This window comes from Cervus elaphus, chromosome 6, assembly GCF_910594005.1.
Source record: "Cervus elaphus chromosome 6, mCerEla1.1, whole genome shotgun sequence".
NCBI classification, from domain to species: domain Eukaryota; kingdom Metazoa; phylum Chordata; class Mammalia; order Artiodactyla; family Cervidae; genus Cervus; species Cervus elaphus.
In genome coordinates, this window is record NC_057820.1 from 30,477,864 (window position 1) to 30,495,376 (window position 17,513).

At 36.4% G+C, this 17,513-nt stretch overlaps 1 protein-coding gene across 2 annotated transcripts in view; it reads left to right on the plus strand.

Annotated features, from left to right (window-relative positions):
* LOC122696495 (sulfotransferase 1E1-like) overlaps positions 1-17,513 on the plus strand; it is a 98,100-nt gene that overhangs the window by 37,710 nt on the left and 42,877 nt on the right. For both annotated transcript variants that reach the window (XM_043906558.1, XM_043906559.1), the window contains exons 3-4: positions 4,873-4,910; positions 8,418-8,479. In XM_043906558.1, the coding sequence (XP_043762493.1) occupies positions 4,873-4,910; positions 8,418-8,479 (100 nt within the window). The remainder of the gene's footprint in view (positions 1-4,872; positions 4,911-8,417; positions 8,480-17,513) is intronic.

Consider the following 17,513-nt stretch of genomic DNA (forward strand, 5'->3'; position numbering starts at 1 on the left):
TAGAAAAGTCATCAACAGTAATCTAGAGAGGTCTCAATTTTCTATTGTCACACAGGCTGTGATTTTATGATGTCTCACTAAGATATTCTCATGGAATAGTAGTCTCTGAAGAAGAGAAAACACACTGTGTGATTCAGGAGAGTTATATTTTGTTAATTTTATTTACTGAAAGGTGGAGATGAAGGTAATGATGACTCCTAGGGCTGTTATAAAGGGGAGTAAAATTTGAAAAAGAAAAAGACCTAGAAATATATCTGAAATGTGGAAGTGCTGAAAAACTTAAAATTCATTGTTCCTTGGTATGTCCTCATCCACAAAACTCTCCCTACTTGTTTCACTTTAAAGTAATTTATACTTTTTCTAAACACTCATAGTACATTGGACTTCTATTAAGGTATTTAAGGTATTATAAGGTTGTAATGTCTATAACAATGAATTTTGTGCAGCCTGTCTCCCTTGATATGTACCTCTTTTTCCCTCCCTTCCTTCTTTCCCTTCTTCCTCCCTTTCTTTGACAGGTTAAGCATTAATATTCATTCTTATAACACTCAGGGTGTGCTACACATAATAGGGATGCAATATTTTTAAATAGATGTGGATATAAATGTATATATTTAAAACATGAAAATATTCTCTTGGATTGAAATATATAGACCATTATTATTATTTACATCAGAGACAGCAACTTCCAATTTGTTATTATGGATGAGCTTATAGGTCTAAAATAAAAGTGCTAATACTGTGCAAATAATAGTTATTTGTGTATATTTGTCCTTCCAGTGCATATTAGTCCTATACTCCTTTAATGATTCTATTATTCAGTGATGAACAACCTGAAGCTTGGTATGCATGCTAGCCAATAAAGAGGGTATAGGAAAATAAAATAAGAAGATATGAAAAGAAAAATAGGAAAAGAGGAGAAAGAATTTATAGTATACTATAGTCTATAGTAATCTTTTGAAGTTCTAGGCAGCTTTCTGTGGAAAACATTGAATTGTTTTGTTGTAGCTGAACTGCATAGATAAACCCAGCTGATGATATCATAATTGAAATGTGACTTGAGCTCTTGGCCAAAAATTTGCCATTCAATATTACATTCAAACTGTGTCAGGATGGTATGTAAACAGGAATAATCTTTTAGTATTTGTCTAAAACCAAACAAACTATTCCATATGCATGTGTTATAATATTTCTTGGAACTTGAAAATAACACAATAAAAATTATAAACTTTGAAATGTGTCCAAATGATCAAATCTATTGTTTTATAGAATATTATTTACACTGGTGTTAGACCTAATTTTACAGAAATACTTTGTTTCTTGAAATCATAAATAAATTGGTAACAAAGATAATCACATGTGCCATTTAGCAAATGCCTTCTCACAATGAGGCCTCCTCAGCTTTATTTTTTCCTGAACATCTCAATATACTGATCACTTTAAGCCTTCTTTCTTTTCCTTTCTTTTCTTTTTTTGTCTTTTTGATGGCCTGTACCACTTCTAACCTAAAGTGTAATTTAAATATGTCTATCAAAAGTTTACAGTCTGCCCACATTTGCCTAGAATGAAAGTGCCAGAAAACAAGCATCTTTGTTAGTGTTCATCATTTAATGCACCCTAAGTTATCTAGAAGTCTGAAGTTTTGGTCTGATAGTTAAAAGAAATAAAATATGATTACCCAAAGTAATTTAGAGATTCCTAAATAATAAAAAAGCATGCATTACACCAAGACGCTGAACTTCTTAGGGCTATTTTTAAGAAGTCCAATCTATTTTTCTCATTTTGGTTTCTACTACCTCTACTAATATAAAGTTAGTGTTTGGATGTATGAAGTTCAAAGTATACTAATTGCTTTATGATCTCTAAGCATGTAAAACTTATGGAAATTTCTTTATAAAATGAAGTTAATTTTAATAAAAAGGGTTAAAATATAGATAAATGGTGGCAAAAACAGTTTATGTTTTTGGCATAAAATCATAAATTTGAAATAATAAGGAGGGTTAAAATGACACATTAGGAAATCAAGATGTCACAGATAAAATGCTTGGAAAATGAACACAATGCACTTCCTAGAAATTTTCTGAATGCACTGGCAATTATTTAAAGATAGATTTAGAACAAGGAAATTATTTGTTAGGTGTATTTCAGTGACATAAAATTTCCAATATCAGTATCTTTATTCAGCCAAAATTAAATGGATAAATGTGAAAAAAAGCAAACTGTTGACTGATTCTATAACATAGATTAAATATATTTTAATCTAAAGGGGAAATGTAATTATTTCACATGTTTTAAGTTTGAAATCTTACAACATTGAAGAGAAAAGAGATAGAAAAATACCTAATTAAATTACATAGCCTAAAAAAATTACATAGTCTAATAGAATTCAATTCTATTGCTGAACTGCTAATATTGATATTGTTAGTTCACTACAGTTAAAAACATAATTTGGCAAACTCTAATAAAGTTAGTCTTCTCAGAATTTGAGGAAAAAATAAGCTCATAAAAATTAAATTTAATTCTTTAATATTTTGAAAAAAAACAAAGTAAAATTATTATCATAACAGATAGTAATACTATCATGCCCCTTTATATGAATAAGGACATGGATCGATTGTTGTAGATAATGAGAAAAAAATGACACTTTCATTCCGAACATTAATTCTAAATGTGGTAGTTGAAATTATATTTACATAACAATTGCAGTTATTAAATATGGTTGACATGTCTATTAGCACCATAGATCACACCACACCCATAAATGACTAACAAGGAACCACAGCAGCTGTTGAGGACCATAGCAATCTTCACTGGAAATCAGTTTCACCAAGGTTTTCTCTTGAGGTTAGTTTTTCCATCTTAAAATGTATTTTTGTCATGATCTCATCATGTGTCCCATGGGGTTCAAATCCATTCTTTCCTTTCACTAACCAGATGACATTGGTACTATGCCTTGTCCCCCAAATTCCAAAATCTTCATTGATCCCTTAGGCTTCATCCTCAAATTCCCCTTCTATAACTACCTGTTTACGGATCAGTTATTTAGTTTGGTGAGTAGCTGAATTGTGATGACAGCCTGAAATAAGCTTTCCTCTCCTTTTGGGCCCCAAACCTGAAAATATGGGAAATGGGAATAGAAGGAAAGGAAATTCAATAGGCAAGAAGATGTAGGAGTTTTGGGGAAGAAAGCAAAGGTTGAGGAACAGGGAAGTTTGGAGTGTCTGCCTTATTCAGCACATGCTGTAACATCTGAGATGCCTAATACTGACAGTATTCAAGAATTATAATAAGATGTAGAAGTATCCTATGCATACAACTAGTTGGTCTAGAAGCCCTTTGTAATTCCTCCTGAGCCTGACATTTTTTAATTCAGCCTTTCTATATAATCTTTTGAGAAAGCTGAATGGTAATTTCTCTCCAAATCATCTGTATGGTAGCAAATTCTTACATCTTGTTCAGTTGATCAAAATAATCCTTTTTCAAATGAAAATTCTAATCTAGATGCATAACATTTCCTCCTTACACAATTTCCTCTTGCTTAGTTTTTGTTTATTTACAAAGAAAACTTTAATCAATTTAGAGATGTTTCTACGATAGTATCATCTGCATAAAGTCTTCCTATTTTACAATTAATAATTACAATTAAGGTGGCTCACCTTTGTGTAGGATGTGGTCTTATGGCTCAGAATCTTAATTTGTCTTACATTGGACTATAGTGTGATGAAGTGGGATAAAAACATAGGTTTAAATGATATATAAGGTGTTATAATCAAATGGTTTTCTATTTTGTATACTTCTCTAAAGGAAGATTCCCTTATTCAAAACATGTAAAGTTTAATATGTGACATGTCCTGTAAAATATGAGAGAACAAATAAGTGCTCTAAGAAACTTATCTGTGGACAAGGATGTCTATGACATGAGGGAAATGAACCTTGGGAAACCACAGATCTGGTGCACATGAAGAACTGCCGTTCAGAGCAGGACTCATTCTGATACACATCTCAGAGAATGTACACCTGAAACTAATATACTATTGTAAATCAGCTATATTACAATAAAAAAATCTCAGAGTGCTCAAATTCTAAGACAACTCTAAATAAGCAATTTATTGGTCTGAGTATATATCTATGATAGATTGATTCAAACAGAAGGCCAATTTAGTTGTGAAAGTGATCAAGACAGAAAAAAAAGTATTACATTTAAGCATCAACTAAGAAGAGTTGAATTATTTATAAGGAAATCTTTCCTCCAAATAAAGAATATTAAAATTCTAAATGTAAACATTAAAATTAGAAAATTAGATTTCATTTATCTATGTAATCTCATTGTGAGAATGTTTCTAAAATAGTTAATTCATCTAACTGTAAAGATATAGACTTTGTCTGAAGGGAAGATGTTATCTTTTGCTACTAATTTTGTTTCCTTTTCTCTCTCTAGTTGCTATGAAATTCTCCAAGGAAAATATTATAAATTCAGAAAAATTTTCCTGTGTTTTGGTTGGATTTTCAATTCTGCTCTCATCTGGATGTAAACTTGTCTGTATAGGATAAGAGCAATTTGTCTTATAACTTTCTTAGAGTATGATAGGAATATATTAACACCTTGAAATTATTTTTAAAACTTTTCAGTGATCATAAATGCCTTTCTAAGTATTAAAACACAGTTATTTTTACATACTTGATCAAAAGTATATTTTTACTTATTATGTCAGTAGTTACAAGAAAAAAGGTGAAATGGTATTGAAAATGCTTCTTTTAATGATAAGCATTGTGTGGTCTATGATCCCTTGATTAAAAGAGGCTTTGCTGACATCTACAGCCTTAATTGATTCTTTATGTGCCCCAAAGTTGTTTTCTTTTTTTTTCCCCCAGTTTTGGAGAAATGTTCCATGGTTAGATTTGGGCTGGACGTAAGTATGCTTTATTTTCCTTTAACTAGAAAGAATGCTACTGTGAAAGAGTAGATAAGAAAGAAAGACCAGCATGATAGGTACCTCCACTATGTGTTCTGAATGGAGCAGTTTAAGGAAGTGTACATTTGAAAACTGAATATCTAAAATATATTGATTTCTTAAATGTGCCTGTGTCTCATAGCCCTCAGAACATGTTCATGAACCCCTAGAGATGTATCTATCAATTTGAAGACTGCTGTTTCATGTAATTTCATGTTAAATATAAATAACTTTCCTTTGCTGTCCACCTTTTAAATAAATGCCCTCAAATACTTTGAAAGAAATCTGATTTTCACTAGAAGGATACACGTTTCTCTTATAATCCACCTAAGGCAGTATAACTATTCTTTTCATGCATGATCCAGAAGTGGGTTAGCATTTTCTTCACTTTCTAGTATGCTTACAAACTTCTAATTTTTCATTTGGTGTCAAACATCTGATCCTTTGGAACTTACACCATATGATAAGTGACTATTTCACTTTTGTTATCTACTGAACTCCTAAATCTCCTACTATCTTAAAGTAAACTAACTGAGACTGATGACCTCTTTATAAAAATCCTCCTCTTGCCTCCAAATTCTATCAAGAGTTAATTCAATATTCCTACATGACTCATCCAAAATCCAAGGCATTGATTCTCTATGAGAGTCCTATTGACATTATGAAAGCAAACTTTATACTTGAGTCTGTTTTGGTTATCTCAAGGCACTGGGAATTTTTGACTTGCCCTTAAATGCAAGTGGTGACCCCTCCCCAGTCCTGTAAATAATCAAAACCAATTCAACATGCTCCTAACTCTCAACAGGGAGAGTTATCCAGTCCAGACAAGACCCACAATTTAAATTCTTCCACCTCTTCATTACCATTTCCACTTCACTTTTTTTCTAGATTTTATTTTATTGGAAGTATAGTTGGCTTACAATGTTGTGCTAGTTTCAAGAGTACAACAAAATGATTCAGTTATATAGATAGATAGATATTCTGCATCAGATTCTTTACCCATGTAAGTGTTTTTACAGAATATTGAGTGGAGTTCCCTGTACTATACAGTAGTCCTTGTTGATTATCTATTTTAAATATGGTAGCGTGTGTATGTTAATCTAACCTCCAAATTTAACCCCCTGATACATTTCCCTTTTCACTTCACTTCTGTAGCATATTTGTAAGGTTTACCTCTGCTTTAAGACAATAAATATTAATTACCTAGAATTCCTCCGCTGTTAAAAGACTAACTTTGAATAGGTTAGCTTTGTATCTTAACCTCCTCAGATTCCACATAACCTTTTTATTCAGCTCTTTCCACAGCTGCAATTGTATGCTAAGGGGTCTCTTCTGTAACACCATTGTTTCGCCTTCTTTCCATTAACTACTTTCTAAGTCACCTAGAATCCATTATCCATTCAGCCATTCTATCGCCAATATTCTGAACTTCCTAGTTCCACTGTCCTTTTAAGCTATATTGCAAAATTCCAGCTCTCAATCTACACAGCGAAATAAACTAGCCCCTAGCTGTGTGTGGTTATTTAAATCTTAAATTTTAAGTAATTAAAATGAAGATATGAAAAACGTACCTCCTCTGTCTAGCTACATTTCAAGTACCAAATGCCACTTGTGGCTGGTGGTTGCTGTATTAGGCACAGAAAAGAACATTTTCATCTCTACAGGAAGTCCTGTTGGGCTCCCCTAGGCTGAATGTTTTATACCAACAACTAGACTACTGAACCCTCCAGAAGAGAACCATTAGACCATGCAGCTGATGGCCTTGTACATTTCTTTGCTCCAAACTTACCTGCATTGTGGGTGTTGCACATAGAAATAAATCTGCTTGCTACTCTCTAATCCTCTATTTCCAACACTCTCCACCTTCTATTTAACAAAAGCCTACTGTACCAAACCTGCCCTCACTGTTCCTGCCAGCAAATCTGCAAATTCATTCATCCATATTTCTTTTGTTCCTTCCCTGCCTTTTTGGTAGAACATGTATCCCTCCTCCTCCTTGAAGTCGGGTCTTCAACCTCTCCTGAGAATCACAACAGGGACTTTCCCCTACTAATATCTTCCTTTCTGAACATTTTCAACCATTCTGCTTTAATGGGTCCATTTAACATGTTGAGATCTCTCCCTTCAGGAGAAGTGATAACAGCAAAGCCTTAATTCCGTAACATATTGCTATTTGCTCAACAATCTTTTTGAATAACATCCTACATTTCCTTTGTATTCTTACCTCCCACTCATTCACTAATATACTACAATTTGCCTTCTACATCATTATTCCCGGAAACTGGCCCCTCCACGGTGACTAATGACCTCCTGACTGGTCCTCAATGGATACCCCTCAGTCTGTACCCTATTAAATTTCTCTGTAGCATTTGAGATTACTGATCCTCCTATTCAAGAACACTCTTCTCTGGGACTTCCCTGGTGGTCCAGTGGCTAAGAATCTGCCTTGTAATGCAAGGGATGCAGGTTCAGTCCCTGGTTGTGGAACTAAGATCCCACATGTTACAGAGCAACTAAATCTGTGGGCCATAACTACAGAGTCCATGCACTGCAGCAAATGGATCGTGCATGACCCATCTAAGGCCTGGGGCAGCTAAATAGACAAATATTTCAAAAAAAGAACACTCTTTCCAGATTTTTGTCTCTAGTGACACATCTTCGTGGTTGTCCCCTTGACCCCTCTGTTTATTTAGATAGTTCTGCTTCCTTAACTATACATATTGATATTCTCAGCAATTCCTTCTGAGCCATCATGGCATGTATTTATTTGTGGGAAGGGAGTACTTATTTTCTTTGGACTGACATCTCTATATTTTTATAATGTCTTATATTGCAACTTATCAAGATAATGGCCTAAACATTTATTTTCTGTTTCCCTTGCTACTGCAGTGAGGCATGTGAGTTGTGAGGTTACGCCTATCAGAAACACTTTCAAAGTGCTAGAATCGTAAATTCAGTGAAGATGAGGAAGCAGGTATTTGGGGCATTAACCTCCTGATGAGGACTCTAGCTCTGTGCCGACTGGAGTGGCAAAATATCTGGTGTTTATGTTGGTGTCAGTGGAGTGGCAGAATCTGTGTGAACTTCAGTATTTCCCTAGAAATCCCTCATTGTAGTCTTTAGTGCTGTTCCCGTCTATTTCCAGGCCTGGATCCCTGAATTGGATTCTCTAAAACACACTGGAAATTTCTAAAATAGATTTCTTTCCTGCTTAAACACAGATTATGTTTCTATAACAACTAGAACAGTGATCAACACAGCCTTGAGTTTCTTTCTTCCTTCCTTCTCTCCTTTTCTTTCTTTTTCATTCTGTGTGCATTTCTTAAGTGATCTGATTCACTCCTATAACTGCAATTATTATTTTTATTCTAAAGATACCTGAATCATATGACCCACTCAGGCTTGTTTCTTAAGCTTCATATCTATGCATAAAGTGTACTACTCTGCTTATATTTATTCTTTCAGGAAGTTAGAAGTATCTATGCTCCCAATCTGCCAGCGTCAGACAAGGTTCTGGAAACCCAAAGGTGAGTTAAATCAGAACTAGTCTTTAGTCTTGAAACCTGAAGCTTGGTAGATCAGGAGATGCGATTGTAATTGCATAAACACGTGCAAAAGTGCAACTTTGACAACTGCAGGAAAAGAGGGGTGTAGTGCTATGGGGATCTGTGAAAGTGTTTGAGCTAAATAGGTTAGGAAGAGCTTTTTTCCTAAGGAACTGGTTTGTAAAGCTGTGGCCAATAGAATGAGAAAGAGTTGAAACAGACAAAGCGTGATGTTCAGAGCCTATTGAAGGAGAAGGAGGATACTGGACTAAAAGAAGCCAGCGTTTGTTGGAGTGGAGGAGAAAGGGGAAGGAGTAGAGAAAGATGATACCTGTCACTAGAAGGGCAGAAATGAGGTCATTCAGGGATTTGTAGACTAATTTAAGGATTTGGTCTTAATCTTGAAAACAATGAGAAGCTATTGAAAGGTTTTAAGTAGCAGGACTATGATGGGAGGTGACAAGATCAGATTTATGTACTAAAAACTCACTCTTGCTTCAGAGTAGAGAAGAGATTGCAGTAAATGGAGAATGAAATCAGGTACACTAGTTCAGAGCCTTTTGCAGTTATCCAAATAAAAGAAGACATCGAGAAGGCGAGGGTGGGATGTTTCGAGAGAACAGCATCGAAACATGTATATTATCTAGAGGGAAACAGATCACCGGCCCAGGCTGGATGCATGAGACAAGTGCTCGGGCCTGGTGCACTGGGAAGACCCAGAGGAATTGGGTGGAGAGGGAGGTGGGAGGGGGGATCGGGATGGGGAATACATGTAAATCCATGGCTAATTCATGTCAATGCATGACAAAAACCGCTACAATATTGTAAAGTGATTAGCCTCCAACTAATAAAAATAAATGGAAAAAAAAATAAAAAAAAAAAATAAAAGAAGATGTCTTCCCAGTGGCTCAGCAGTAAATGAAGAATCTTCCTGCAATTCAGAAAAAGCAGGTTTGATCCCCGAGTCAGGAAGATCCCCTGGAGAAGCAAACGGCAGCTCGCTCCAATATTCTTGCCTGGAAAATCCCCTAGACAGAGGAGGCTGGCAGGCTACACTCCATGGGATTGCAAAGAATTGGATACGACTGAGTGAGTGATGGAAAGTGCAAGTTGCTCAGTCGTGTCTGACTCTTTGCGACCCCATCCACTATACAGTCCATGGGATTCTCCAGGCCAGAAAACTGGAGTGGGTAGCCTTTCCCTTCTCCAGGGGATCTTCCCAACCCAGGGATAGAACCCAGGTCTCTTGCATTTCAGGCGGATGTTTTACCAGCTGAGTCACAAGGGAAGACCAAGAATACTGGAGTCTGTAGCCTGTCCCTTTGCCAACAGATCTTCCAGGAATCAACCCGGGGTCTGCTGAATTGCAGGCAGATTCTTTACCAACTGAGCTGTCAGGAAAGCACTGAGTGTCTAAACAACAACAAATCAGAGATAATAATGTTTAAGGGGGGTTGGTGGGGATGAAAAGAGCTGAATAGTTTCAAGAGGATTTATAGAGGGATTTACATATTGAGCTTTGTAATCCTTTGGATATGGAGAGTAAGGCAAAAACACATGCCTGAATGCGAGTGCCTTTCACTGGGATGAACTCCAAGGTGAGGGTCAGGACAGCCATAGAGGCATCTCACATTTAGTAGGTCTAAAAGGAGCATCTTGCCTTCTGCCTGAGACTAGCCTTGTTTACCTAGATCATTCTCTCCATTGCTTAGTCCTGCATATCATACCGTCTCCTTCCTCAACAGCCTATCTAGCATTAACTATTTTTGAGTCTACCTACCAAATGTTCCATTCCTAGGTGAGACACCATCAACTTACTGGAATAGTCTAATCTCTTCATGCCTCTCACTGCTTCTGATATTGTTCCTATCCAATCTGTGTCCCCTCACACTTCAGCCCAAGAAATCACGTAAAAAATCAAAGCTAAGTATAATATCTAAGTATAATATCTGTCTTCTTGAAACCAGGAGCCAATGGTGGTGGGGGTAAGGAAGTCTGCCATGCTGCAGTCCATGGAGTCACAATGAATTGGATATGACTTAGCAACTGAACAACTTTTTGAAACCCTTTTTTTCATTGGCTCCTCATTGCTTATATGATACTAGTCAATCATCTAAACTCACCTACGAATCCCCGCATGATTTGAGCCTCATCTCTCACCACTTTCCACATCTATTCTTTTCTCAAGGATACAGCCACAACACATTTCTTTTGATTTCAATAATTCATGAGACTCTTATTCCTGCACCCCTATGTATGTTATTTCCTTCAACTAGGTTATTCTCATTTTATATTACTCCACTCCATCCCAGCTCTGCTGGCCTACCCCTGCTTTGGCATCACTTCTCCTCTGCTATTTGTCGACTTATCCTTTTCTGAGGTCTTCTGGAAAGTGTTAAATTTTCATGAGATCAGTGTTATGTTTTTTCAGCAGCCTATTTACATTTTTGTCTTCCCTCTCAATTTTGAATTCTTTGACAGCAAGGATAGCTATCACTGCATAATCAGTATCTTGCAGTGCTTGAAATATGAAGTGAAGTGAAGTTGCTCAGTCGTGTCCGACTCTTTGCAACCCCATGGACTGTAGCCTACCAGGCTCAACCGTCCGTGGGATTTTCCAGGCAAGAGTACTGGAGTGGGTTGCCATTTCCTCCTCCAGGGGATCTTCCTGACCCAGGGATCGAACTGGCTCTCCTGCTTTGTAGGCAGATGCTTTACCATCTGAGCCACCAGATACTTGCCCATAAATTGATAACATTTAATTGATTGAAATTAAATTAGCTGCTCATACCTAAGTTCATGGCCTCGACCTAAACTTAAAAAACAGAGACACGCATGTAGATAGAAAATTTATTTGTGCATTCTTATGTCTAGTATCTAGTGATTTAAAATGTCCGGGACCTTATCCACTGATGATACAAATGTCTGAACAAATGAAATTAGCAATGCTATTTTTCAACAAAGATAAACTAATTCACATGATAAAGTCGTATATTTAATTATAGAATTTATAATTGAAGCATTTTGCTATGCTCTTTAATGATTAACAAGTTATCCTTAAAGGTTAAAAGATCTATGTAATATTATTTCAATTCAGATGCAGAGTCCTCACCTCCTTAACTAAGGAAAGATAATGTATTGCATGACCTTTTTAAGTTTTTCTCTGACTTTGCAGTCATCTAAGCATATTTCATGGAGAAGGCAATGGCACCCCACTCCAGTACTCTTGTCTGGAAATCCCTTGGACGGAGGAGCCTGGTAGGCTGCAGTCCATGGGGTCGCGAAGAGTCGGACATGACTGAGCGACTTCACTTTCACTTTTCACTTTTATGCATTGGAGAAGGAAATGGCAACCCACTCCAGTGTTCTTGCCTGGAAAATCCCAGGGATGGGGTCGCACAGAGTCGGACACGACTGAAGTGACTTAGCAGCAGCAGTAGCAAGCATATTTCATAGCTATTTGATGCCACCTACTGGTCAGAGGTGATATTTTTCCTGAAAAGAAAAATTGAAATTTAAATAGATCTATTGTCCCTTTTCAAACCTATAAGGTAGAGAGGGGATTGAATCTCTCTTGGCTGTGTGTGTGCGAGTGAATATGTGTATGTGTGTGTGAGTAAATGAGTGTGTATGAGAGAGAGAGAAAAGAAGAAGGATGAGGAAGATGTGGGGAGGAGGGGTGGAGGAGAAAGACTGGAGGAGAGGAGGAAGTAGAATGATACTTTGAGGTTGCCCCCAGTCCATACGAGGACTTTTTCCTACACACAAAATTCAAATGTTTTCTTTTGGAATGCTCAGAAAATACCTAACCTAGAAAGAAAACTGAATTTCCGTAACACTTGGAATATGTTTCAGAAAGGTGTTCAGAGTTATAATAAATCTTGAAGTCTAGTTTTCCATTTAGTTCTCAATGTTACTTTGCTGCTCTGCTGCTTGCTTTAAAAATCTTTATAGGTTTTAGCTCTGCTTACTGGAATCAATGAGAACATAACTTTTAACACCATTATAAATTTAAAACAATATTAACGAATATTTTTTCTTTGCATGTTTAATAGACATCCCCTGTAAAATAATTAAATCTGATATTTGTTTTGTGTAAAGTCTTAAATTGTTTATTAAACTTATTTAATAGTTGTAGCATTATGTAAGTGCTTATTAAATTTCTTTACATTGTAACAGTATAGTATTTAATAATCATTAAAGAAATTTAATTAAAACCTAATGCTTTGATATTTTTCTTTGTACTTATTGATTAAAATTATATTTTGTCAAAACTGTCTCAATTTAATCTATTTTAAAATCTATTGGCAAAAAAGGTATTCATAGATGTCTCATCTCTTCACAAATCACTTGTTCTCATATCCAATACTGTTTATGTATGTGATATTTTTCTTAGTTTATTTTGCTTGTCTTCCTCAATTTTAATCTGTCATCTCAAAAACAAAATTAAAAGACCTTTTCTCTAAGAATTCTTCCATTTTTTTTGGTTTGTAATATTGAGTTTTATACACTTTGAGCTTATTCTGACATATTATTCTCTTTTTTCCTAACTTTTAAATTATTATTTTATTGTTTACTTCAGTAGTCTTTTCATTTGAGGACATTTGTAAATGTATTTACTTGTTTGTTTTTGGCTGTGCTGGCCCTTATTGCTGCACCGGCTTCCCTCTAGTTGAGGAGAGGGGGAGCTACTCTCTAGCTGAGGTGTGCAGGCTTCTCATTGCGATGGCTTTTGCTGTGGGGTACAGGCTCCAGGGCACATGGGTTTCTGTAGCTGCAGCATATGGGCTCAATAGTTGCGGCTCCCGGGCTCCAGATCACAGGCTCAATAGTTGCGGCACACAGGCTTAGATGCTCTGAGGCATGTGGGATCTTCCTGGACCAGGAATTGAATCTGCATTGTCAGGTGGTTTCTTTACCTTTGAGTCACCAAGGAAGCCCTAGAACAGTTTTATATTTACAGAAAGATTGTGAAGAGAGTTCCCATATACCCCGTATCTAATTTTCTCTGATATCTTTCTTAGGGAAACTAAAATGGAAGCAATCTTGTTCAGGCTTCAGAGGCAAGAAAGCAAAATAGGCCTTTGATCTGATTCTGATCTGTCTGAACACGTCCCTGATGACTTGCTAGCTTTCTGCTGACTTGTGAGTGCATGGATTGTTACCAGGGAGAAGAGAGGCACTTCAGATAAGATAGAGACTGGCTCTTGGAATTTTCTCCAGCCCCTGAGGGTTGGGTTAAAGCCTGGGGTCTGGAAGTTCTCTTAACTCACAAGATGAAACATAAAAATGTTAAAGTAAAACCAGAACTGCAATTTTGCACTCAGACTGATGATGGTATCAATTCGTGGCCTGGATTTAAAAGCATGAGCCCCTGACACTGCAATCTGGTCTCACCTGTGGATGGGAAGCACTGTTTGGGACTCTTTCCTGATTGGAACTCCAGATTGCTATTGACAAGGGACTTCCCAGCACCGTCTTTGACTCTCGATATTGGTCAGCCCAATTTGGTGATGTATGTGCTTCCATTTTTCTCTATTTCTATTTTTCCTTTCTTCTAATGATTGTTTATTGAAATTAAGTTAAATAATCCTCTATGAAATATTGAACTTTTTTATAGTGTTTAGCAAGCAGTTTTGTTGGTTAACGAATCCTTTGAACCTAAAACAAAAGCAAAACTTTTGGCAAAACAATCTTATATTACTACAGTGCATTAGTTACAGCGAACGAACCAGTATTAATGCATTAAGTCACTAAGTCGTATTCGACTCTTTGTGGCCTCATAAACTGCAGCAACACCAGGCTTCCCTGTCCTTCATCGTCTCCCAGAGTTTGCTCAAACTCATGGCCATTCAGTTGCTGATATATGCACTTTAGTTAACATTAATATACTGATTTTTACTCCCTTGATGGTAGTGGTTTAGTTGCTAAGTCATGTCCGACTCTTTTGCAACCCAATGGACGCTAGCCCACCAAGGTCCTCTGTCCATCGATTTTTCCAGGCAAGAATACTGGAGTGAGTTGCCATTTCATTTTCCAGGGGATCTTTCTGACCCAGGGATCAAATTAATGTCTCCTGCATTGCGGGTGGATTCCTTACCACTGAGCCACCAGGGAAGCCCTTTCCCTTAGTTTTTTACTTAATATCTTTTTCTGTTCCAGTTAGTTCTTATATCTCCTAGGCTCCTCTCAACTGTGACAGTTTTTCTTATTTTTGATGATCTTGATAATTTTGAGGAACCATTGTCAGATATTCTGTAGAATGTCTCTGAATTGGGACCTGCCTGATAGCTTTTCTCAGTATACACTGGAGTCAAGAGTGTAGGGGAGGCAGAATACAGAGGTGAGGTACCAGTTTCACTTCAACATATTAAAACGATGCTGATGTTAATTCTGATAAATACGACATGTGCTGTGGTTCTCACCCCCTACTGAGTTTCTGAAAGGAAGACTGGAGTGGACTAACAAACTTCCAAGTGATGCTGATGATACTGATCTGGGAACCAGGTTTGACAACCATTGTTGTAAAAGAAGAAAATGTAACCTGTGGATAGTGACTGGCCTATGGAAGACGGTGAATTTTACTCTATGTACAGGATGCCTTAATAAGTCTGACTTAAACAAAACAAAGAGGATTTTAACATATTACAAAGAAAAAGAGTTAGCATGGGTTCTGGGACACTCATTCTGGTTCTCTCACCTCTTAGGTAAAGAATGTTGGGTGCGCTCCTTACCACTTCTGTGTCTCTGTGTCCTTATATGCAAAATGTAGGTGCTAATGCTGTTGATTTCATAGAGTTTTCTGAAAATTACAATTTGACAAATGGTAACATTTGATTCATGCTAAACATGAATACAACACAGTGGTATTTTTTTATTAAAAAGGAAAACTACTAGGTGAGTATGATTTCTTAGTAGGCATCCAAAAGAGAATAAAGTGGATTTTGTTTTTTTCAAGGACAACTGGGGTTAGTGAAATGACATGCCAGATAATTAACAGTGATTCTATGGTTAACAGAATGTGATGTGGAAAAATATAAATGAGCTTCTATTTATAACTGAGTTGTACTTATGGAATTATACATGATTATGCCTCAAATTGCAAATGGTTTTACTTAAGCTTGTTCTTTATAGAACGCTGTGTTGTTGTTGTTTAGTCACTAAATCATGTCTGACTCTTTGTGACCCCATGGATTGTAGCCTGCCAGGCTCATGTGTGTGTCCATGGGATTTCCCAGGCAAATATACTAGAGTGGACTGCCATTTCCTTTTTCAGGGAATCTTCCTGACCCAGGGATCGAACTCATATCTGCTGCATTGCAAGTGGATTCTTTACTCCTGGGCCACCAGGGAAGCCCTATAGAGTGGTGTAATGTTATAAAATTAAACTTTATATGTGATATAGACATTCATTAATACCTCCAATTGTGACATTTCTGAAATATATATTATTATAATGCTTTGACTGGATAGATATTAGATCTCAATTAGTTCTACTTAATTTATCTTTTGATATGATCTTTTGAATGAGTTTTATCAGTGAATCTCAAACTTAATGTACTTTGGAGTTGTATACAGGGCTAATTAAAACACAGAATATGGACCTCCTTTCAGAGATTATGATTCAGGAGATTTGAGATGAGGTCTGAGAATATGCATTTTTGAAATTTGTAGAATATATAGATGCTAACAGTTCAGGGATATCACATTTTGAGAATGACAAAAAGGTTGAAACTATGTGGGAATATTCTATTAGAGTCTTCCCAGGCCAGATTCTATTAGCATCTTCTTCAGGCCAAATACTAGAATGTTCATACTGTTGCCTTTGGATATAATTATTTCTCCCTTCTTCATGTCCTGCCAAAGTTCTACTCAACTTTCAAGGCCATTTCAAGTTCCTTTTTTTTCAAAATTACTTTTACATGTCTTATACCTGTAACGCCTAGACGTCTGTTCTATATTTCTCTTCTTGTTTTGTATTCTTTTGTATAGCAAGCTCTCTATATAATTCATTGATCTATTCATTCATTTTTCAATTATAGAATAAACTATACTGTTGGGGAAGTGAAGTTGAATGTATTATGGATACTTTGTTGAATGTGGAATTATTTATAAACTGTTTTTTGTTTTTTTTTCCAAAACTCCAACACAGACACCACAGGCAGTCAGGCTAGAAACCATTATCACAGTTGTTTTGCTTTTCTTTTTGTGTCTTAGGGTACCTGACATGATCATGAAAAAGGTTGCAGGGAAAATGATCATGGCATATTTTTCCTGCTCTGTGAGGATATCAAAAAGATGATGATAATCCTTAAAATGAGATTAAAATGATAGGAAAATGGGAGGAAGATTTTCCAAAAGTAATGATAGGAACTGAATTTAATTTATACTACTTTATGGTAGTGGGGTCTGAAGCTGGAGTTAATAGGGAATTATCAAGCAAGTGGCTGCTCTTCAACTTATAAGGTCAATGTTCAGTCGCTAAATCATATCCGACTCTTTGCGACCCCATGATCTGCAGCATGGCAGGCTTCCTTGTCCTTCAGTATCTCCTGAAGTTTGCTCAGACTCATGTCCATTGAGTTGGTGATGCCATCCAACCATCTCATCCTTTCTCACCTCTTTCTCCTCTTTCCCTCAATCTTTCCCAGCATCAGGGTCTTTTCCAATGAGTCGTCTCTTTGCATTAAGTGGCCAAAGTCAGTAGTTAAAAGTAATCAAATGCACAGCAAGAAGAAAAATATTTTAAGAATGAAACATAGATTATGCATTAAGGTTTAATGATATCTCATTAAGGGACTCAAAATTCTACAGACCAAATCTTCCAATGGAAACTGGAACCAACTGCTTATGCTTCTTCATCATGTATTCAAAAGATTCTGTAACCAATAAGCCTCTTCCCAAGAAACTGACTCCAAGATTGTCTTCTTTTAAGAGTCCTTAGGCAGAACAAAGATTTCCATAATTTTTGTGGCTGGATGGAGTCCGGTACAGGCAGAATTTATATTGGAAATGT